The 24,089-nt window shown below is 34.0% G+C and overlaps 2 protein-coding genes across 2 annotated transcripts; both read right to left on the bottom strand.

The window, feature by feature from the left end:
* Positions 1 to 457: 457 nt before the first annotated feature.
* On the bottom strand, positions 458 to 6,686 carry LOC141846209 (cystathionine gamma-synthase 1, chloroplastic-like). The gene is made up of 11 exons (XM_074734204.1): positions 6,165 to 6,686; positions 5,486 to 5,589; positions 5,300 to 5,373; positions 5,046 to 5,214; positions 4,752 to 4,811; positions 4,388 to 4,591; positions 4,230 to 4,316; positions 3,743 to 3,850; positions 1,110 to 1,205; positions 907 to 1,025; positions 458 to 781 (listed from the first exon to the last, which is right to left on the bottom strand). Exons 1-11 carry the CDS (start codon positions 6,640 to 6,642, stop codon positions 652 to 654), a joined length of 1,629 nt encoding a protein of 542 aa, XP_074590305.1. The 5' UTR covers positions 6,643 to 6,686; the 3' UTR covers positions 458 to 651.
* Positions 6,687 to 11,142: 4,456 nt separating this feature from the next.
* On the bottom strand, positions 11,143 to 18,498 carry LOC141846579 (uncharacterized). The gene is made up of 8 exons (XM_074734615.1): positions 18,388 to 18,498; positions 17,979 to 18,305; positions 15,729 to 15,810; positions 15,055 to 15,203; positions 13,976 to 14,089; positions 12,657 to 12,788; positions 11,992 to 12,105; positions 11,143 to 11,386 (listed from the first exon to the last, which is right to left on the bottom strand). Exons 1-8 carry the CDS (start codon positions 18,439 to 18,441, stop codon positions 11,357 to 11,359), a joined length of 1,002 nt encoding a protein of 333 aa, XP_074590716.1. The 5' UTR covers positions 18,442 to 18,498; the 3' UTR covers positions 11,143 to 11,356.
* Positions 18,499 to 24,089: the final 5,591 nt, after the last annotated feature.

Here is a 24,089-nt window from a genome sequence, read left to right as displayed (position 1 = left end):
ACGAATTAAAAAATTGTCAAACGAATTAATTCATAATGAAACGGACAAATTATTAAAAATCTATATGTGTATCCAATTAAGACGGATTAAAAAATTAAAAAACCTATTTAAAATTTTAAATTTAAAAATTTTAAATTTAAATGGATCAAATTAAAATTTTTTAATTTAAATTAGTGATTTAAACGAATCAAATCCACTAATCCATCTATTGAATTTTTTACTTTAATTTTAAATTTTAAAATAAATAAATACACTTTCTCAATCCGCGGACCAACTCAAACTCACCGCGGATCAATCCCACGTGGATTGCAAACCTATACAGGTAATCATCTGAACCCATCTTAAAATAAATTAATAAAATTTCAACCTAATCCACCTAAATTATTTGACGAGATGAAACAATCCGACAAGAACTCAACTCAAATTGACAACTATAGTAAAGAGATGAACACCAAGATGGACAAGGGAAAAAACAGAATTCTACAAGCAAATTACTAGAAATATTAAAGTCATTAAACAAAACAAATACTCAATTGCTCCCTGCCTTCTTGGTCTCCCAACAGCAAAAACAAAAATAAAAAATAATAATAAAAGGTAGGAATAGCACGTGAAACGGTTTGATCAGATCAGGTTCACAAGCACGAATGCAAGTTAATTAATCTTTTCCAACGCCTGAAGGACGTCGGCCTTCAGATCCTCAAAATCCTCAACTCCAAAACTGAACCTCACCAGATTGTTCTTGATTCCGTACTTGGCTACCCTTTCTGATTCACTAATGTCCCTGAACATGTAAATGAGTCAGGAGAAAAAACAAAAGCATTCTTTGGCTAGATTTTGAATCAACTATGGCTTTTTTTTAGAAGTTCTGAAGCAAAAATTCTAGGCCTGTAACATGAATTATATTACCAGTAAGACATGATGGCAGGTTGGTCGACTATACTCTCACAGCCTCCGAATGAAGGGGCAATGTAAGGTATCTTTAAAGAATCAATGAACTTCTTAGTAGTTTCCAGGTCTCCAGCAATCTGTACCATGAATGAATGTGTAAGTTTCAAAACAACATGAATCTGCAGATGCAGCTGATGCGAATGAAGGCTCGAGGATCGAACCTCGAAACTGACGACACCGCCAAAACCAGCCATTTGACGCTTGGCGATGTGATGCTCAGGATGACTTTGCAAGCCTGGATAATAGACTCGGATTATCTGGGAAAGGGAATAGTATGTCAGGGTGCCCTGGGCATGGCATTCTTATGGAAACCACAATTCAGTGCAAAGTGACATGAAAGATAGTTCTGTTGGTTCACAACTTAGGCATAAGTATTGAATCGTTACGGCAGAGGGTCATTTTGTTCATACAGTTGATTCTAGCAATAAGAACACTAATTCAGTTCCATATGGCTAATAGTGAGCAACTCAGTTGATTGTGTTAGCTTTAGGTTTTAATTGGTGTACTACAGTTAAACTCGGGGGCTTCTGGCATTCTATGTCATGTGATTAAATCTACAATAGTGAATCAAATTTCTCACTATATCAACTTCTCACATATAGGACACAAGAAAACAAGGAAGTTGCAAAGTGACATAAATGACAATTCTGTTGATTCACAACTTAGGCATAAGCATTGAATCGTTATGGCGGTGGGACAGTTGATTCTAGCAATAAGAACACTAATTCAGTTCCACATCGCTAATAGTGAGCAACTGAGTTGATTGTGTTAGCTTTAGGTTTTGATTGGTGTGCTATAGTTAAACTCGGGTTTTGACATTCTATGCCATGTGATTAAATCTACAAAAGTAGTGAATCAAATTTCTCACTATATCAACTTCTTGCATATAGAACATAAGAAAGCAAGGAAAGTTGCAAAGTGACATGAAAGACAGTTCTGTTGATTCACAACTTAGGCGTAAGCATTGAATCGTTATGGCAGCAGGTCATATTTATTCATACAGTTGATTCTAGCAATAAGAACACTAGTTCAGTTCCACATTGCTAATAGTGAGCAACTGAGTTGATTGTGTTAGCTTTAGGTTTTGATTGGTGTACTACAGTTAAACTCGGGTTCTGACATTTTATGCCATGCGATTAAATCTACAAATGCAGTGAATCATATTTCTCACTATATCAACTTCTTGCATATAGGACACAAGAAAACAAAGAAAGTTGCAAAGTGACATGAAAGACAGTCCCGTTGATTCGCAACTCAGGCATAAGCATTGAATCAGTATGGCAGGTGGGTCATATTTCTTCATACAGTTGATTCTAGCAATAAGAACACTAGTTCAGTTCCACATTGCTAATAGTGAGCAACTGAGTTGCTTGTGTTAGCTTTAGGTTTTGATTGGTGTACGACAGTTAAACTCGGGTTCTGACATTCTATGGCATGCGATTAAATCTACAAAAGTAGTTAATCAAATTTCTCACTATATCAAACAAGAAAAGTTGCCCAGAAAAGCCAAGTACTTAGTCACACAGCTCTCTAGGTAAGAAAGGAAGCTCAGTTACAAAATTCTCTAGTATATGCCAGATTCTATTCTCATGTAACATGAAGACCGTGGAGATGCATCCAAGTAAGAGATAAGGACCACTTATTAATCATTAAAATGTGTTGTGCATCCCCAGCGATACATCAAATGTTAGGTAGGTGAAATGTGCTCGCATCTGCAGGAAAAATGTAATACCGCAACTGAACAGATGGTGTTGGAGGCTTGCGTTGAGACATTATATAAGCCTAGATATTCCTACTATCCTACACACTCCTTTAATATTGTGTAACCCTAAAAGAAGTTCACCCATTTGTTTAATATAAAGCGAAACTGCTGTGAACATTAGGGAAAGGTAAAGGTATAGGAAGAGATGTAACTGCAAATCCGACAGGAGATATAAGGGCTTGTTGTCTCGAGAGATCATTCTTTAAAAGGGTCCCATTTTCTGGAACACATCATTTGCAATAAATAAAATCTCCTTTAGAGGTTGTGAGATCCACAGAATCCAAATCTTTACAAGGTTATGCATTGGAGGTTTTCAGCTGGAGAAGACATTTGCAAGGTGATCTCATAAATGGAAGATATTGAGATTGACAAATAGTAGTAGTTTAAAGTTATCAGATACCAATAGCTAATCTATTACTAGAGCAAAATTTTGAAAATCAAACCGATGCTTCAAACAAGTTCTTGAAGAAAGTGAAGGTGGTAAAGTGTTAATCATTTGCAAATAGGTCATACTCAACCAAGCGTTAGTCATCATCACCATCGTAAGTTGTGTTACCCCAACTATTCAAACTCACCTACCTAAATCTTATGCCTCTATTCCGTTGAGCTCTATATTAGGCTTTATTACAAGTAACATTCAGTTTAAAATTTAAAAATATATTTTTTATTAAATTAACTAATCTTTTTCAGCCTCCTTCTAACCCCTAACATTTTCCACTCAAACATATTCAATTCTTTTAACTATAGAATCTTGGTTGCCTTTAAATGAAATTGATATTTAATTTTCCAGGAAGGATATGAAAAGTGTATTTTGATTAACTTTATGAATAGGGATAGATCTAACCCAAGAAATCAAGTTTTAGTGGGTTGGTATTTGTTCCATGATAAAAGTCATTAAACAATCTCATTAATTTTCAAAGAGAAAAAAGGAAAGAGGGCCAATACTAACACTCACAATACATCAACTTAGATTAATCTCATTCTATGCTTAAAAAAAAACTTTCAAATATGCATGAAAAAAGAGTTACATACCTTAGGATGTTCCTCTAAAAGTTGGGCCATCCTAAGTGCTGTACTATTCTGCTCCTTTACACGAAGATGCAGTGTCTTCATGCCACGAAGAATCAAATATGCGGCATTCTGGAAATCATATTACATCAATGGAGTGGATTTTATATTTCTAAAACATTTGTTTGTAAAGATAAACATGTAATAACCACTAGTTTAGACAAGTTTGTGAAAATTATTGATCACCAGTTATTAACTTACACATAATTTGTTAGGGAGTCAGATAGCTTAGGCATCATATTCAATTTTTTTCAAAGAAAAAAATAATAGAAACTAATGTGTTACTCTCACCTGTAGAATGACAGGAGATGCTATGTATGTAATTTGCATGGGAAAAAAAAAGAAAATATATAACAGGGAAAGTTGTATATGTCGTCTTAAATCTGAACATCTGCAACTAGCAATCGACTTTGTGAACACAAGAATCAAGTCCAAAGGATATTTCACTTACAGGATTAAGAACACCACCGACAACATGATGATATAGGCGAATTTTGGAGATAAGCTCCTCTGAACCACTGATGCAGCCACCAATAACCTATAAAGAAAGTAATCTCAATAACAGAAATGAGGACACAAGAGACTAAATCTTCTGCAGCATTCAATTACATCATTGTGACCAGCAATAAATTTTGTAGCAGAATGCAAAACTAGATCAGCTCCCAGAGTCAAGGCCTTCTGATTGATCGGTGAAGCAAAGGTACTGTCTATGCAAACCAAGGCTCCTTTGTTGTGGCAAAGTTGTGAAACCAACTCAATATCAACACATCGGAGGAATGGATTGGTTGGAGATTCTGAAAAGAAAAGAGATACCTGTACACAACAAGCATTTATTAATAGCAATGCAATGAGAGAGAACCATAAAAGCATAATGAATACATCTAAAACAGAGAATATTGAACAGTAGCGTTTTTCTCACAAAGCATAATGAATTATCAAATACAGTGAATATCGAACAGCATTGCTTTCTCACATTATTTTGATCTAGTGCACTTTTCAGAGAACCAATGTCGGCAGGATCAATAATCGTAACCTGTATTTGAAAAATAACAAAAAATCAAAGACATATAGCAGGCAAAGAAAATTGTTGTACCAGCACAAGTGTGCAAAAACTAAGATAGACACGTGATCACAAGTATTAAGTCTTCTTTGTATATTCATCATCTCCACGGCACAGATACATAGGTATAAATTTTAGAAGACATTCAAATAATACAAAACATTAAATGAAAAAATTTCACATATGCACATAGGTTTGAAAATATACCGTAATTCCCTTCTTAGGAAGTTCATTCTGAATGAAGATTCCAGTTTTTCGATAGCAATCAGTGGTGATCACAATATGCCCACCAGCAGGAACTAGAGAAGACAGCAAGGCCACACTGGCATACATGCCAGACGATACAAACACAGTGGATTCTGCACTTTCCAAGGCACTGCTCCAGCAAAGAAACAGACATCAATATACAAGGTATTTTCAACAGTTAAGTGAAATACTCATGATGCAGAAGAATTGCCAACCTCATCTTCTCCTCCAATGCCTGTGTAGTAGGATTACCATACCTTCCATACTCAAAACTAGTATGTCTCTTTTCCTTCATAAGCAGGATACAGATTTTGAGAATCATGGCATTAAATAATTAATGAACAAAAATTTGGAACAATCATAAAAGTTGTTTAACAAATGGTTGATAAATTGATTCAAACCTTAAAATCAATCAGCTCGTCTGAATTGTTGAACCAGTAAGCAGAGGTATTAACAACTGGAGTGGTAATGGCATCTGTGATTATACCGCGCCCATATCTCTCACCTACAGTACCATAACTTGAAAATCATCAGCACTTGTTTGGAAGCATCAACTTATATGGAATTTGGGACTCCTTTCTAATATTATACTAAGTTCCTGTGTATGGTGAAAAATAACCGAAAATTAAATTCTAATATTTATCAAAAAATTAAGATTTTAAGATCCGATCAAAATTGGTAGGTTTCTCACATAACTGCAAATACAATAATTACGATTACAATTTTTGAAATTCTCTTCCAACAGGAATTGGTTCAAGACAAGATGAAATCAATCCATCAAATCAGGAAAGTGAATGTTGTAAACCGAAAAAAAAAACATCAGTTAGAAGAATGCCATTTTTTAATGTTTAAGAAAGGAATTTCTTCGAAGAGTTAAAGTCTCTTCCTTTTCTTTGTTTATAGATGGAAACTATCATAAAAAGTATCCAGATAAGGCCGCAGCATTTCGAATAAGAATATTCATCTTTTACCACTAAAAGGGTAACTTTTAACATAAGAAAATCTAAGATCATGAAAGGAAAGGGAAAAAAGAAACAATCAATCAAATAATGAAATGGGAAAACAGTCAAGATCTGTCACCAGCATGAACCGCGAGACTCCCGTCGGAACTGAGCGTCGCTGCAACCTTCGCGGCAGCAGGGGAAACCTTCTCCTTCCCCACCGCCAGAGTCTGTGACTCAACAGGACTGCTTAGGATTCCCCCGACACCGACGCCGATGGCGCTATCCACCACGGCTTCGGGTGCCACAACAGCGTCCGCGGAGGCCGCGGATCGCGGGGCCTCGAACGACGACGAGCTGTTCGACCACGAAGCCGCGACGATCTGCGCGACGCCGATGTTGCTGCAGTTACGGCGAGCTTTGTTGCTCATCTGGCGCACGAAGTTGCGGGGAAACCGCAGGATCGGGGCGGAGAAGACGCGGGGGGCGCCGCCGCCGACGCCGCGCAGGAAGGATGCGTGCGTTCGACCGCCGGAAGCAGCCGATCCGCGATCGCCCGAGGCGGAGACCGCGAGAGAGACGAGCGAAGAGGGCGAGAAAGCGGAGGAGGCGGCCATCGGAGGAGACGAGACGGCGGAGAGAGACGTTCCCCACACACAGCTCGCGGACTCAACAAGATTAGAAATATCGTTCCCTCGATCTTCCCTTTTATAGAAAAACGAAGGCGAAGATGATAAAAATCATCCCCGACTTGAGGCACGACTTAGTTATCGGCGTCAAGTGGCTAGCAGGCCACGTCATCATCATCCATGATCACTGTGACCTAACTAAAAAAATTAGGTCCCGGGGCAATGGTGCAATGGTAGGACATTTGGATTGTAACTTAGAGACCCGCAGTTCGATCTCCTAGCTACGGCGTATTTATAGGAATTTTCCTCCAAATGGAGAACACAATCAAAGGATGCTGGTCATCTGGATTGACCGCCGTATGCGCTTCTCGATTTACCCTAGTAGGTCGATGGGAAATTTCCGTGGGACCGAATCGACCACCCCCAAAGATGTGGCTACTGAGATTATCAATTTTTTTAACTAAAAAAATTAGAAACGACGAGCGGTGGGGCCACATGATCAAAGGCTCACTTGAATGGACACCCAGTGCCAGTTACCCAACTTTATAGAAACCCAGACAAAAGTGGGACCCACGTAGACCGCTGAATGGAGACAAAACGAGCATGAGAATATAGACTTTGGTGCGGTGGGGGAATGACGCATGCCTAATCCTATTAACACTAAGATAATCCTATATTAACATAAATGACTCTCAATTAATTACTTAACAAACTTTTAAAATGCTATTGGCAAAATAAATAAATATATATATATATATATACGGGGGCATTTATCTTTGTATGATTAATACTATAAGCAATATTATATTTATATTGATTTTGATATTGAGTGATTTTAAGTTTTTTAAATCTATTAATCAATTTAAAATAAAATTAATTTATAGATTTATATTATTTAAAAATTTGATATTTTTTGAATAAGAAGAGTCTTAAAAATTTATTAGTAGTATTAGTGGATGAATATTTTTGTTTTAAGTCTTATGATAAATTTTATTAATATTTATAAGTTTAAAATTCACTGTTATTAATTGACGCTATCAAATTCATATCCGAAAACTTAAATATATTAAATAGATTTCTATGAATAAATTTTGATTTTAAGTAATTCAAAATTCTCTAAACCCATCTTTTAGACGAAATTGAATGATGGTATTTTAAGAATATAATACATGATTTGAATATTATTATTCCCACGAGAGTGCCTCTTTAGCTAGAGGATGACAAACTTGCTACAATGGAGTAAGGGATCAATTCCTAATAGGACGTATGCCTTTGGGGAAAAACTTCTGCCCTTAGCTACCTAACGGTTTAGAGACGGGCTGTGAGGGGTGTCTGAAATAAGCATAATCATCTTTTTTGCTACAATGATTTAGATATTATTAAAGTTAGCATATGATTTAAATAATATCAAAACTTATTCTTTAAAATACCATTAAAATAAAAGACAAGCAATGAAATTGTTACCATTTTTTTGAAATAATAGACAATAGAAAAATGATGCATACCTTTGAGGGAAAAAAACCTCTTCCACCCTCTAACCACTTGACAATCGATTATAAGCTAACTTCATAATTTACCTCCCTTCACATAATTTAAGAATAGACTGTGAGAGGCATCTGAAATGAGTTTAATCACCTTTTTATTACAATGATTTAGATATTATTAAAGTTAGGCACATGATTTTTGAATAATATCAAAACTTGTTCTTTAAAATAATGTTGTAAAATAAAAGACAGTAATGAAATTGTTGCCATTTTTAAAAAATAATAGCCAATAGAAAAATGATGCATGCCTTTGAGGAAGGAAAAAAAATCTTCCCACCGTCTAATCATCTGATGGTCGACTATAAGCTGACTCAATGATTTACCTCCCTTCACATAACTTAGGGACGGACTGTGAGGGATGTCTAAGGTGAGCGTAATCACCTTTTAGCTACCATGATTTAGATATTATTAAAGTTAGGCATATGCTTTGAATAATATCAAAATTTGTTCTTTAAAATGTTGTAAAATAAAAGACAGCAATGAAGGGAAAAAAACCTTCTCACCCATTAGCCACTTGATGGTGGGAACAAACTCTGAGGGGCGTCTGAAATGAAAGCAATCATCTTTTTGCTACAATAATTTAGATATTATTAAAGTTAGGCATATGATTTGAATAATATCATAACTTATTCTTTAAAATGTCATAAAATAACAGCAATGAAATTGTTGCCATTTTTTTAAAATAATAGATAATAGAAAAATGATGCATGTCTTTAAGGAAAAAAATTCTCCCACTCTCTAGTCATTTGACGAGATCCCATAATTTATCTTCCTTCACATATTTTGAAGACGAACTGTGAGGAACGTAATCATCTTTCCACTATAATAATTTTATAATTTAGGAGACACTTGGTATATATTTGGTAATGGGAATGATAATGAATTTTCATTGAGGGGTTAATGGCAATGGAAATGATTACTGGATTGATAGTGCTTGGTATAGATACTGAAATGGGTATAATTACCATTGATGCTACTGTGTATGAATAAGAAAGTAATGGGAGTCAGAAAAAATTTACAATTTTACCCTTACTAATTATACATGAAAAAATTTATTGAATAATTTTTTTATGGATATTATGAATTGGGAACATCCTTTGCAAGAAAGATGAGCACGTTGGAAAAAAATAATTTTTGGGGTAATGGCAATTAATCTGAAGGTGTAAATTTTCAATTTTCTCGTCCAAAGAAATATTTTCCGGAGGCCTTCCATCTCCTTTGATATATTACTTGTGTTAATTTCTGATTAAGTACCATACATATTAAAAAGAAATATCTATGAGAAATGGTGGTCGTGTCATCTTTCTACAAAGTTAAATAGAAACTCATTAAGAGGCGAAATGTTTCCAACCCATAATATTATTAAAAATGCAATGTCATTCCAGTAAAAGGCGAAATTATCTACGAGAATTGAAAACAATGATCAGAAACAGGCTTTCAGAATGACGACTACTTGCATAAGGTCATGAAAAACCAATTACTCTTAATTTAAGAATCAAGAACAAAGAAATATCCGACATCGGGCGAGCAACCCATGGTTTACTCCCTCAAATCCCACAACACTTTTCCCCAATCTAATCGGCAGATTTCTACTCACATATTTACCCTAATCCACCACGAAAAGCTTTCTTTCTCCCGATTTCTCAAACCAAAACCACAATCAACGCCGCCGAAACGCAAAACAAAGATTTACTATCTTTTTTTCATGGCATAGCAATCGAACAGGCAAACGGAAGTCATGGGTTAAAAAAGACGAAGAAACTACAACAATAAAGAAACACCAACTGAATAGAGAAGAACAGAGTTCGTGGAAGAATACACCTTTGAGCTTCAGATGGGAGCTTCTGTCGGATTCTGTTGGATGCTTTGGCTTGTGGTGGGCATGGTTGATGAGCCCTAGCGTGTGAGGAGGAGGAGCAACGCGAGGTGAGGAGGGGGGAGAAGCGGGCTTCGCCTGGAGAAGGAGGCGGCGGGGAGAAGCGAGGCGCCGCCTGAAGGAGGAGGGGAGACGCGCGAGGGGAGGTGAGATGACGCGATGCGGCAAGGGCTTTGTGGTCTGCGACAAAAAAAACGAAGAGGGAGGGCATGGGTTTAGTGATAATCGAGGGGTGAGTATGTTATCAAAATAAGGGAATCAAAATCATACCTTAATTCCGATTCCTATCTACCAAACATTAGGTATGGAAATAAAACTAATTTCATTTCTGATTCCAACCTCTTAAACTCGTCTATCAAACAGCCCCTTATATTATTAAACTTAGGCGCATGATTTAAATAATATCAAATTTTATTCTTTAAAATGCCGTAAAGTAAAATAAAGATAGCAATGAAATTGTTATCATTTTTTTGAAATAATAGATAATAAAAAAATGATAAATGATAGACCATAATAAAAAGTTTTCGAGAGCAACTCCATACCACACGTAACAAGATAATTAAATAATTTCCTCTTTTATCCTGACCTCTCTACTAACCACTCTCGATTTATCTCTTCACAAATAATCATAAAATCAACCGTATAAAATCACTAAGATAACGAATTTCAAAAAAGAGATAATCAAACAATTTATTTTGCTATTTGACGAAACAAAAATGCGCGTTGAAATATATCATGATTCTCCGTATCTTTCTCAATTTATTTTTATCTATTATTTCAAAATTAAATACTGCTAAATCATTCAATTTTATTTCATATTATATTTATATACATATATAAATTTTATTTTATTCTATTATTACTAATCAAATTAATTTTTATTATTAATATACATATTTATTAAAATCTTATATCATCTAATTGAAACATTTACTAAACACCTAAATATATATTAATTTTTTTTAATTTTTAAATTTTTTATTTTATCCATCCTCATATATTATATATCCATACCACTATCAATTACAAATAAATTATTACTTCTTATCTTAATAATTATATTTAATACTACTAAATTTATATTCTATTGTCTCTAAGCCTTTCTACTTCAAATATTTTTAGTCAAAATTTAAACTTAACATTTACTTTCTCTCACACCTAATCGACTAAAATAATATCATCTGTAAACAAAATAACGTATCGGCAGTGGATCTACATTAGAACTTCTATAAGAAGTAGAACCGATGGATGACTGAAATATTTTCTCTCCAGCTGCTTCTGCTTATTCTTCAGCTTCACCATTACTTACCAACTGAAACCACAAACAGAAAACATCGTTATAGAAAAATAACAAAAATATTGTAGTAAAATATTATGTCAATTAATGGAAGAACAAATAGGGGCAAATCAATAATCTCATTCCATGGATCAAACCACATAAAGCACAAAAGAAAAGACCATTGCATGCATATAGAGATATTTTGTGCATTATAACAGCCTAATATCGCTAGGAATGGTTAATGGAAAATCTTATGAACAATCAAGGTGTTGATCAGCCTTCATTTCGACACCAGAAGTAGTAGAATACTTGTGATACCACCCGCGACCCGTAAGTCCAATAATTCATTAGAGTTTCAGAGCTTGATTCTCTATAAAAGGGGAGAAGGTATGCATAGATGGCATCGACAGCAATGAATACTATCAAGAGATACCAAGACCTAATACATTGAGCCGATACTGATGATCATGTGTGATAATTATGTTCAAGAAACTGTCTACAGGAAAGGGGCATGTTTCATTTAGCAAAATAATAATTATCAGATTACTGAACACAGTGCCTAAGCCATTGTCATCTTTTATTTAGAAATAATATTTATGCAGTCTCGATAGTGGTTTGAACAAGAGAATTAAGAGTACCAGAGAGCCAATTAATTCATATGCTTCCATCACTTTTGGATCTTCTTCATCTTGATAGCCAACTTGTAGTATTCGTGGCCCATTGACAGACCAAAGTGATCTCCTTCCAGCTTCCTGAAGAGAAACAAAATTGAATTATGAATACTCTGTCACAATTTTATCGTGATGTAGAAACAAAGTTGGACAAAAGTAAATTAGTCAATTGCTTTCTGCATATCCACTTCACAAGGTTTGCCCATGTGAACAGTGATTGTTTATTCTCTGAATTTTGAACATTTCATAGCACTTCTAAGGATTGATTTTTTAATCTAATCGTGCTTTGTCTTATAGTTTAGTTAATAAGAGTTTGTAAGAATTTTCTTCCAAATGGGGAACACAATCAAAGGATGTTGGGCATCTGGATTGACCGCCGTATGCGCTTCCCGATTTACCCTGGTGGTCGGTGGGAAACTTCCGTGGGAAAGGCCACCCAGGGATTGAGTCCATGAGACTGACTGGGATTTATCATTTTTTTTTAGTTAATAAGAGAACTTAAATGAGCTAATAGTGCACTAAGATATCATATGCCTCTTATCGTAGGCAGGTAAATCAGTCAGATATTCATTGACAACAAGAAGAATGTCACACGAAAGCATAGCTGTGTAAGTCATTATTAAAGGCCTTACTTGCAAAGAGATCAAGTAGATAGCTTCGAGTGCCTGTTTACGAATTTCTGGATCATCAACAGGTTCTCTCTCATGAGAAAGTGCATTTCCAAGTTCATGAGGCATTTTTGATGTATCTTGTTCGCTGTAAACCTGAATTATAAAACAATCATAGATAATCACTAACATACCGGAGTAAGACCAAGAATCTATGCATAACCAATCCTAGGCTAGAGATGCTATGGATGAATCGAATACAAAGATGAGCTAGTTAGAGATAAAGAGAAACCAAATTTAAATAGGTGAAGTTAAAAAAACAAAATGTGCTTCACTTGAGAAAGAGTTGCAGTTAGAGCTGGCAATATAGGTCATGATGTAACATGATGAGAAAAGCAAGAATAACATAGGAAACCAGATAGTGATAACACATCACGAATATAAAAATGGATCGTGACATGACCATTTATCAACCTTTTTTTTTAAATTTTTGTTACTGTTTACATCTTGTAAATTGATTTTTAGAAAATACTTAATGCAACATCATAAAGAGTATGTCTAAAAAAATTAACTAGTTTAATATCACTTAATATGATTTTATATCAAAGCAAAATGACAAGAACCTCGTGACACGACAAACAAGACAATAATTGCCAACCATAGTCATAGTAGTATAAAGCTGACTTCTAGATATTATCGAAAGCATATAAAACCATCAAATAATCAATACAACAACAAAACATCCTAGTATCATATAATTGGTCCAATTACATGGATTTTATCCCACTGCAATTGGATTTTCAAATCAAGATTATATCACTAGTAGTAGTCTGATTTTTGGATATAGAAGGCACGTAATCAAAATCAAACAATCAATATTAGAGTGTAATCTGGTAGGACCATTCCAACAAGTGGGTAGGTTCAGAACTCCTTACTGAAAAATAAAAAGATTTTCTAATAGGTTTTTTTGTTAAATATTGACCTCTTTTCATACAACAGAAAATTACAGGGTTTTTACATGGCTTAGTTTAGACAAAATTCACTAAAGAGAATCTGAATGTTCAAACATCTCAAAAAAATATCATTTTATTACCTGGAGATGTACCAGTTGTGCTGATTCATTTAATTAGGCCAGCATATATGAGTGCCCAAAGAACAAGGCAAGGTCAAGTTCACTAAAGCATGGGAACGGGCAACTCCATTCGACAAATAATAGCTTATAAAGAGCTTCTCAATGCAATAATATTAAGAACAAATCAGAAAGATCAACATGAAAATAAAACAACAAATGTTCAAGCTTCAATAAAATTTTTATATTATCATTAGTCTATTTTAGTGCTCACCTTATTGCCAGCTACAGGCAGAAGAAGGGCAGGCCAAAGGAACTCTGCTATTGCTAGTATATTATGTAATTGATTGTCAGCTTCAAAGCAACAATTACGAATAGTTCCAGAAACCTGTCCATTATTATATATTTATTTTTTATATTTTTCCATGTAGGAATAAATGAACAAAAATGATAAGGAAGCAATAAGGAATATATCTGATATCAAGATTGATAGACTCATCTGAAACAACTGAACATGAATTAAATAAGAAAGCATTGCATTTCTTATTTCACAGACATATATAGAGAACAGTTACACCAATCTTCACTCATCAAGTCAGTTACTTAAAACCAGCACAGTGGTTGTCTAAACATGAGTACCCAAATAACTCATAGACCTACATATCATGAACTTACTGAACCATAATTCTATTGCATCCATATCTCTGTTGGTTGAAGTAAATACAACTCAACCTAGAAAGAAGTTCAATCAGTTAGTGACCAGTAGAACATCAAAGTCTCATGTTTTGTTAAATTAGTGTCATCAGTGTTCAGAATGTATACTGGCATTTGTCTTTGTGAATTCTGATCTTGCCAATACCAAAGCCATGTCAACTGAGAAAAGAAGAAATTTATGCAAGAGAAAGTGCTAGCATAAGGTACTCTCACTCAACAAAATTTCAACAAGAATTTACAAAACCACAAACAAGTAGAAAATAAAAACAGAAAAGTAACATAAACATTCTAAGTGTCGAGAGAAAATCTAGGATCTTATGCATGATTGTTTTTGTATTTGTATTTTCCATAAGTGTGTTGTTTTGCTTTTCTTTCCTTATTTCATGGTCACCGTTTTTGCATAATTGCCCTAACCTGACTGAAGTGTTGCATAGACATCAGATAAAAATATGGTTTGATCATGACCAAGTTCATTTGATATATACAAAACCAATGTTCTATTTAAGAACTTTTTGAATGCATATGGATCATGTGTCTAGATGTAGTTTCTTAACAAAATATAGTAAGATCAATAAGAACAAAACATTAAGCCAAATGAGAAAAAGAAACATATGAAATGCAATATAATCATCATTGTACCCCTTTCTTTCTCAGTGGATTTGTAGAATCAAATTGATGGATTGCCTGCTTAAGAAGACCTCTCTTAGGTTCCAAAAGAATTTTCCTTCCAGCCTCCATCTTTGATATGTTTACAAGAATTAAAGCAACATGTTCAAAGATATCTTCTTCTGTAGAAACAGTGTAAAGCAAGGATCACTTTGAGTTTGTCATACAAACAACACGTAGCAAAGCAATAATACAGCTTTAACTGGCTGGCAACCAAAGATAAATTAACAAGACTATTCATAGTGGAATTAGTTAAAGGAGAAACAACAACTTTGAAATCATAAGGTGGCTTTGATTGCCATAGGATTTAATTGCATAAATTTTTCAAGAGAATGCCTACATTGGTGGTGAGGATTTTTTAACAATTTCTGAATCCCATCTAAAAGACCACTCGCTTTTTACACTAAACCCACAATGATAGTCTGAGGTTTCCAAATAATATCTATTAGATAGAGAACATAATAAGAACACAAGCAGCCAATAACAGAAATCAATAATACACAGGAAAATTACATATGCAGCATGCTGTATCTAACATCTACAAAAGAGATTGTTGATAAAGTAAATTTATCAGCATGATTATACTACAAAAATATATATATAGAAATGTTCACTGCATATTAACAAAACATAAATTAACAAATTACCTTTTGATTCTTCAGAAGATGACCTACAGAATGATCGGACAAGCTTTGAGATATATAATCCCTCCATCTTATCATCTCCAATCTGAGAAGTTCAATATATTCCAACAAAGTTTTAGTGAATCAACTGACGTACATATTAAACTACTGAAAATGATGTTAGTGAGAGCCCTAGAGCCATTCATGAGATGATTATTGTATGGACTCGATGTATCATATTTTTACATATATATATAAAGGCATTTTGTTATTATACTTACTTGTATTAGTGCCAAATAAACTAAGTATAATAGCGTCCTTGAGTAGTAGGTTCACATCTATATCAATCGATTGGTTGAATCGATAGTGAGATGATATAGAGAACACTACACTAAACCATTCCTAGTCAAGTATTAACATTCAAGGACAATGTTAATGCATAGAGACTAGCATGTAGGTCAACATGATGACTTGATCTCACAAGTCATGGATATGAGATATCAAGTTGACACATGGGTATGCATTGGAGAATGTATATTGAATGACCCGCCATGAGAAAGTATCATGGATCGTTATATGAGTGTCATATACTTTCTCATGTGACTATTAGTATGACTATTAGTCCTTGGACCTGAAGTCACCATGGTTCCCTACATAAGGAGTTGTATACTTTGGCTTCGTCAAACGTCACCCGTAAATGGGTGGACTATAAAGGCGATTACTGGGTATGTAACGAATTATGCGGAGGGATGTGAGTGATGTAGATGGGATCTATCCCTCCTATATGACGGGAGTGATATCTTCATTCTTGATAGAGTGAGACCACTAAGTGCATGGTCATGCCCAAATGAGTCAACATGAGATGTTGAGCTCGTTTGATTAGAGTGAGTCTACTTGGAGTTCAAGATATAGAATGATTTGAGGATGACACGGTCTATGCCTCGCTTGATCATTCTAGATGTCAAGGATAGAAGGACATTATCATATATTGTGAGAGTCACAATTAGTAGTCACAAGGTGATGTTGGATCTCAACATTCTTGTAACTTGGGTAGCAATGATGTGTTGCTAGATACCTCTCATTGTTTATGTTCCTAAATGTGTTTAGGGGCATTGCCAACGTTACAAGAACCTATAGGGTCACACACTAAGGGCAATTAGATGGAGATTAGATCCATATGATGGACCAAGAGGATTGGTTTCATGAGATGAACCAAATTGGGTTAAGAGTAATCCAAGTTAGACTAGTTGAGTTAGACTCAAGTTTGATTCAAGTGTTGAATGAGTCTAATTGAGATTTGATTCATTAAATCAATTTAAATTAATGAATAGAGATTCATTAAATTGAAATTGACTTGAATCAATGGTTGGATTTGATCAACCATGGAAGATATAGTGGTTAAGTTTGACTTAATCAAGAGGAAGAAGAAAGTCAAAGTTTGACTTGACTAAAGTCAAGTTTGACTTGACCAAATGCCATGTCATGGTGACATGGCATGGGGCCGGTCAAGAGTTGGTCAATGATGATCCACATCATCGAGAATGTTGACTTGAATTGATGATGTGGAAGAGGAAGGTGAAGAGTCTTGTTGACTTGTCTTTGTTGCCACCTCATTGGATGACTAGGCTTAAGTGGCCAATTATGGTGCTCCACTTCATCATTGACTAGTCAATGTATGCCACCTCATGGGATGGCCTTTGGCATTCCATGAAGGTATATAAACCTTCTAAAGTGGCCGGCCACTTTATGCTTAGTGGAGAAGTTTCATTTTTCAAGTGTGTTAAGTGCTCTTAACTCCTTCTTCTTCCTCTTGCATCTCCTTCTTCCTCTCTTCCTCACCTTGCACGAAAATTCTCTGAGCAAGAGTGCTAGCACACTCTAGAGGAGGATTTCTCCACCTATTTGCTTGTGTGGATACCATAGAGAGGTTGTTAGTTTACTACCTTGAGATCCGGCGAAGAACGGAGCGAGCGGGATTTGCGAAGGGCACGCATCAAGGGTAAACTTCTTTTTCATGTAGATCTAATGTAGATCTAGGTCTTAGAAACATGTATATGAAGTTTTGAATTTTTACTTTGCACGGATCCTATGGCTTGGGGCTTCCGAGGTTTCCGCAACGCAAAAAGGCGATTTTTGCGGCTCGGAAAACCCAACAAAACAGGAATTACATAAATAAATAAATAAATTTTACAACCAAATCATGAAGCATGTATCCTGCCTAACAGAAAGAAATTTTCTTATCCAGATAGAGAGGACGGAGGAATGGCAATTAACCTGGAGGAGCGAATTGGCGCCTGCGTCAACTTGGGTAAGATTGGCCAGGAGCATAACAAGGAGGCGAGAAACTTTACGATCCCCGATCTTGTAGAGCACGTTCATGGCTGTGGGGACCGTCCCATGTGCAACGAGCTTCTCAGACAACGCGGCATCCTGAGAGAGATTAATGAGGGCTTCGGCGGCAGGGGCAGCGAGCTCAGGCAGATCTTCGCAGAGGATTCGTACGAGAGGGGGAAGGGCAAGGTCAGCGTGAGCCGAAAGGGAGGCAAGACCGTCGTCGGAGCCGGTGAGTCCCCGGACGATGTCGACCGCCGCCTTCTTTACCTAGATATGCAAGGCTTCTTATCACTGAACCAGAACAACACAGCAACCAGAGATGTTCGGAGCATCGGAGAGAGAGTCTTACTTGCAGAGAGGGCGACGAGAGAAACCCTAGGAGTTCTTCCAGCTCCGTCGCCATGGAGCGAGAGAGAAGACCGAAACGCGCTGGGTTGCCCTACAAACCTACCAATTTTTCAAAAATACCCTCGGTTTAAATTTTATTAAATCAAAAGTTGATAATAATAATTGCCTATCAAAATTACTTCATGTTTTGAACATTTACCAAAATTTCCTAACCAGAAAGTAATTTTCTTAATTTTTATAAATAATTATGATAATTTATATTTGAATATATTCGATAATTTTTTAATCAAATTTCAACTTATAATATTTTGTTCGAGAGTTGCTCACGAATATCAAATTTTTATTATTTGTACATAATTTTAATTTAAATATATTTAAATTAATTTGAATAAGTAGAATCGAATTCGAATTATAGCTTGATTATATTTGTTTGAATCAAGGTTTGAACAATTTAAATCAAACTTGAATTTAAATTTTATTTCAAATCGAATGGAGTCAAAATTATTTATATTTTTAAAATTCAAATCAAATTCAAATATCATATATATTTTTACATGAATTCATATATTAATACTTTTATAGGATTATATTCAATTTTAATCAAATTTAAATAATTATATTAAGTAAATAAATAATATTTTAATATAATAAATTTCATAAGTAACAAATTCAATCAAATTAAATTTATTTTAGTAATAATTGGTATAACATATTGAAATTAAGAGTACTTTTAAAATAAGATGGTGTCCTTTTAATATTTTTTAAAATAAAATACTCTTTTAATAATTATAAAATAATGGTGTTTTAAACTAAAATTAGGGGTTTTTTAAATTTTTTATGGGTGTCTTTTATTTTATTATCATAAAAGATATCCCATTTTTAAAAAATATTTAAAAAAAAACTCAACTAAGGAATAGTTTAAATAAATTCGCTCTCACACGGAGCAATTTAAATTAAAGCTGCTAAAATAACTTTGAATAATGATATTTTTTAAAATATGAGAATATATAAAGATATTTTATTATTTAATTTATTAATTTTTTCGATTAAATATTTTTGATAGTTGGGTTAAGTAATTTTTTTATTTGAAATATTTAAATGTATATTTAGATCAAATCTTAACAAGTCTCTTAATTTAATATTGATGCAGGTGTCACATATACGATGTGGCTTCCTTCATGAAGGTCAATAGTCAAGCGAAGGTCAAGGTCTGAACTGATTATGGCAAGATGAGTCAACATGAATTTGATCCCATCAAGGTGAGATATCTATCACATCGGGCTCAGACCGTACTTCGGGCTCAACATGGCTCAGCCCTGATCCCCACTTGGGTCCCCAAAGCCATCTCGTCTTAGCGATCCCGGCCTCGCATCTCGTCTTGGCCATCTAAGCCAGACTCGTCTCGGTGGCTTGGCCATCTCGTCTCGGTCATCTTGACTAGTCATCTTGGCTCAGCATCGAGTCTCGTCTCAGCCATCTCGGCCCCACATCTCGATCGTCTTGACCATCTCTGTCGTCTCATCTCAACCAGCCTAGTCTCGACGTCTCGGTCGTCTCGTCTCAGTGCTCGGTCATCTCATCTCGGCCTCAAGTCTCGTCTCGGCCACTTTGCTTCGACTGACTCCACCTTCACGCCTTCTGTGAACTGTTATCTTACATGACCTACTATAGGGAAATATAAATATTCTCACGGACACACGGTAGTCCAAGAGTAAACAGGCGGTTACAAGATTGTCAAATCTGGTCCTTTCGGATACCTTTTTTTTTGCACATAAGGCTAAAAGGAAACATGGTTGGATTTAGTCCCCTTGTAAGTTACTATAAGGGCGTTATCTCATTCGACGTGGAAATGCCTTAGTAGGCTATAAAAAGTCTAACGTATAATTTTATTCCAGATTTGACTATGAAAATTCTGCTAGTATTATCTTTTTTCTATCCATATTTCATCATTTTCCTCAAAACCCTAACTTGAGCATCGGAGTGACTTATCGGGACTTTTCGACATCATTCTAACCTCTCCTTAAAATATGTTTCAGGTCCTTATCGTCTCCTGCATCCTAGCTCATCCAAGAGCCCGCACATGTCGAACTATTTGGTGATTGATGGCTTGACCATTCGCAGTATTTGATCGGAATAAATATCAAAATATTTTAATGGCGCATAACCGTCCCCCAATTAAAATTTATAAGATATTTTATAATATTTATATTTTACATATATTTTTGGGACAGAACGGTGAATTTATCCGTTGATCCAATTACTAATCTGGGCCGTGTCCGAACCCATCCATGGTGGGGTCTACTACTTTATAATAAAAATAAAGCTTTTTATCACAATAAATTTCTATCATAAATTTGTGATGGGAATCTGCACCGTTCAATTTTAAAGTTAAGATTAAATTCAGGTCGTAGATTAAATGGGTGATTGTGATAGTTTGGATTTAATCTTCTATTTTAAAATCTAATGATCCAAATTCTGTCACAAATTTATGACAGGAATTTGTTGTGGCACAGAATCCCAACTGTTATAATAATAGGAAAAAAAATATAAGGGACGTCTATAATTTTTTACCCAATTTTTTTTATTGAATGAATTAATAATTCCACTATGTGACATCGATGCATGCACGCACGTACAATTGCCCAATCATACCGACTTCATAGTCGCCGAGAGAAACCCCACGGCCCGATTAACGGTACAGCCTTTAACGGTTTAAATTTCAGCTGGAGGATATTTTTCTCTAATAAAATAAAAATATATCAAAAAAATCTAAGAGAAACCTCATAAAAAAAATTCTATGGAGATTAATTAATCAATCATGATAAAAAATTACAATGCTAAAAAAAATTGAAGTATAGAATATAAAATATTTAAATTTATGAAAAAAAACATATCTCTGGTCGAGTGCTTAATAAAATTAATTTGTGTTCGAGCAAAACTATTATATATCAAATTTTCAATAAATTCCTAATTCTAATTTTCCCCCTCCCACTAACTGATCTTTTCTCCGCTTTTTCTTTTTCTCTCTCCCTTTTTACAACATCATTTTTTATTTCTTTCTCTTTCTTTTTATATTAAATTATATTTTAATTTAAATTTTAATAAATAATCATTTAAATAATTTATTTTTAATTTTAAAATACTTTAAAACTTTAATAAAAATTAAAAATAAATTCTTTTAAAAGATTATTTATTAAAAAATATTTTTAATATTTGTTAATATCTAATTATAAAAAAACAAAATTAATAATGAGAATTGATTTTATTAATAACAAATAAAATAAAATTTTACTTTAGTCTAATTTTTAAAAATCAACATCGCAGCTTAAATATCAATAATATTATGGTGTTGGTTTCCAAAGATTAGTACTACTATGATGTTAGTATTCGAAAACTAATACTACAGTGTTCTAAAAATTGTAAATCCTTTTGAGCACTACTGAGAGGATTTTAAAACAGTAAATAAGGGTTTATTTGAACTCAAATCCATCTAATAAACTCATAGAAGTTTAAATGAGTTTGACTAAAACTCTCTAAGTCTATAAATGAATTTTAATCAAAATTCATTGATAGACATGGAACATTTGGATTTTTAAAAAGTTGATGTGTGATGGAAAAGGATAGTATTGTAAAGTTATGTATGATGCCCATTTTAGATTCTAACATCTCAACGATAAGTTATATGTATATATCAATTATCTTAAAGTTTGAAACTCTAAAAACCTTCTAATCACTGTTGTTAATGACTTCAAATTGATATCTCCGGGCACATATAGACTCTAGAGAACTTTAGAAAACTATAGCATTTGGAATGAATCCGATTGGAGCTCTCTAAGTCCATTAATAGATTTTGATCAAAACTTATTAATAGATCTACAGGTTTTGAATTTTAAAAATTCATCATGAAATGGAAAAGAGTAGTACAGTGAAAATATATATGGTATCCATGACTGGTTCTGGTATCCCTATGATAAATTATAGATTAAAATTAATAAAAAAAGATAAAATTTCTTTTAAACTTGCGAAAAGGTCTTAAATGATTATTTTGGACTTGAAATTGGCCCGTTATGGGTTTCACTCCATAACAAATGCAGATATTTGAACAAGCTTTGATTTGAAGTGTAAAACGTCTCGTTCTAATACCCAAGTCAAAAGTTGTAATCTCTATAAGTAAAAGTAAATATTTGATACAAACATATAACTCATTATAAGGATGTCAAAATCAAGCATGAGTACCATATATATCTTTTACACACTCACATCTTCTATCTTATGGTAAAATTTTAGAAATCCAAATACATTAGGTCTATCAATATGTTTCGACCAAACCCATTGATGGACCTAGAGAGATCTTATCGAACTCATTCAAACTCTTGTGGGTTTATTATGTGAATCTGAGTCTAAATAAGTCATCATTACTATTTTAAAGCCCTCTCGACCATGCTCAAAATGATTTAAAATTTTCAGAACATGTGGTACTGATTTTCGAAGACTAACACCATAGTGGTGCTGGTCTTTGAAAACCATCACCATAATGTGTGAGAATAACCAACAAAGATTGTGGTGCTGATCTTTAGAAATTAGCATCATAGTCTGTGCTAGTTGGCATGCGACCATAACTTCGTCTATGTATCTTAAGATTAGGATTGGACATCATATATACGTTCTATACGCTAACATTTCCCATCTCATTGCAAGTTTTCAGAAATTCAAGTCATTTAGGTCCATCAATGAGTTTCAGTCAAAACTCATTGATAAACTTAGAGAGCTTTAATCGGGCTCATTCCAACTCATGTAGATTTCTGCAGTGCCCAAGAGTGCCCTTCGTTATCATCGCAAACAATTCTCAACATTGCTCAAAAGGTTTAGAAAATTTCAAATTTTATCAATTGACATAGACATATAATTTCGTATAGGAGACTCAGGATTAAGATTTTTCATCATATCTATCTTCTACACACTCACATTTTCATTTCATTATAAAATTTTCAAAAATTAAAGTCATCTAAGTCCATCAATGGATTTCAGTCAAAACTTATTGATGGACATATAGAGCTCAATCAGACCCATTTGAACTCCTATGAGTTTATTAGATAAATATAAGTTCAAATAAATCCTCATTTACTATTTTAAAATTCTCCCAGCAGTGCTCAAAATGATTTAAAATTTCTAAAATACTTATAATGTTGGTTTTCTAAAGACTATAGTGGTGTTGATCTTTGGAAGCCAATACTATAGTATGTGAGAAGAACCAATATTGGGTGTTGATTTTTGAAAACCAACACTCATACCATTGTTGATATTTAAGCTAAAATGATTTGTTTTTTAAAATAGCAAATTTTTAATTTTTTTATTAATAAAATCAATTCTTTTATTAATTATATTATATTTTTTTATTCTTTTATAATTAAATATTAACAAATATAAAAATATTTTATATTTTTTATTAACGGCCTTGTTTATTTTTAAATTTTTTATTAAAATTTTAACGATAATTTTAAAATTAAAAAAAATAAATTATTTAAAGGGTTATCTATTAAAATTTAAATTTAAATTTAATTTAAGAGAAAAGACGTGAGAAAAGACAAACAGAAATAAGTCGTAAAATATAAATTGGTCACCTTCCCAGCCCTCACAAAGGTAAATCTACTATTTCAACGGTCTCTCTAGAGTTGGTCCCACAGATATGGAGAAAAGTTCATG

Source organism: Curcuma longa, chromosome 15 (genome assembly GCF_044706935.1).
Source record: "Curcuma longa cultivar G26 ecotype Majalengka, Jawa Barat chromosome 15, ITB_CL_G26_1.1, whole genome shotgun sequence".
NCBI classification, from domain to species: Eukaryota; Viridiplantae; Streptophyta; class Magnoliopsida; order Zingiberales; family Zingiberaceae; genus Curcuma; species Curcuma longa.
The sequence above is the reverse complement of the archived record's forward strand: the minus strand, read 5'-3'. Positions and strand labels throughout refer to the sequence as shown.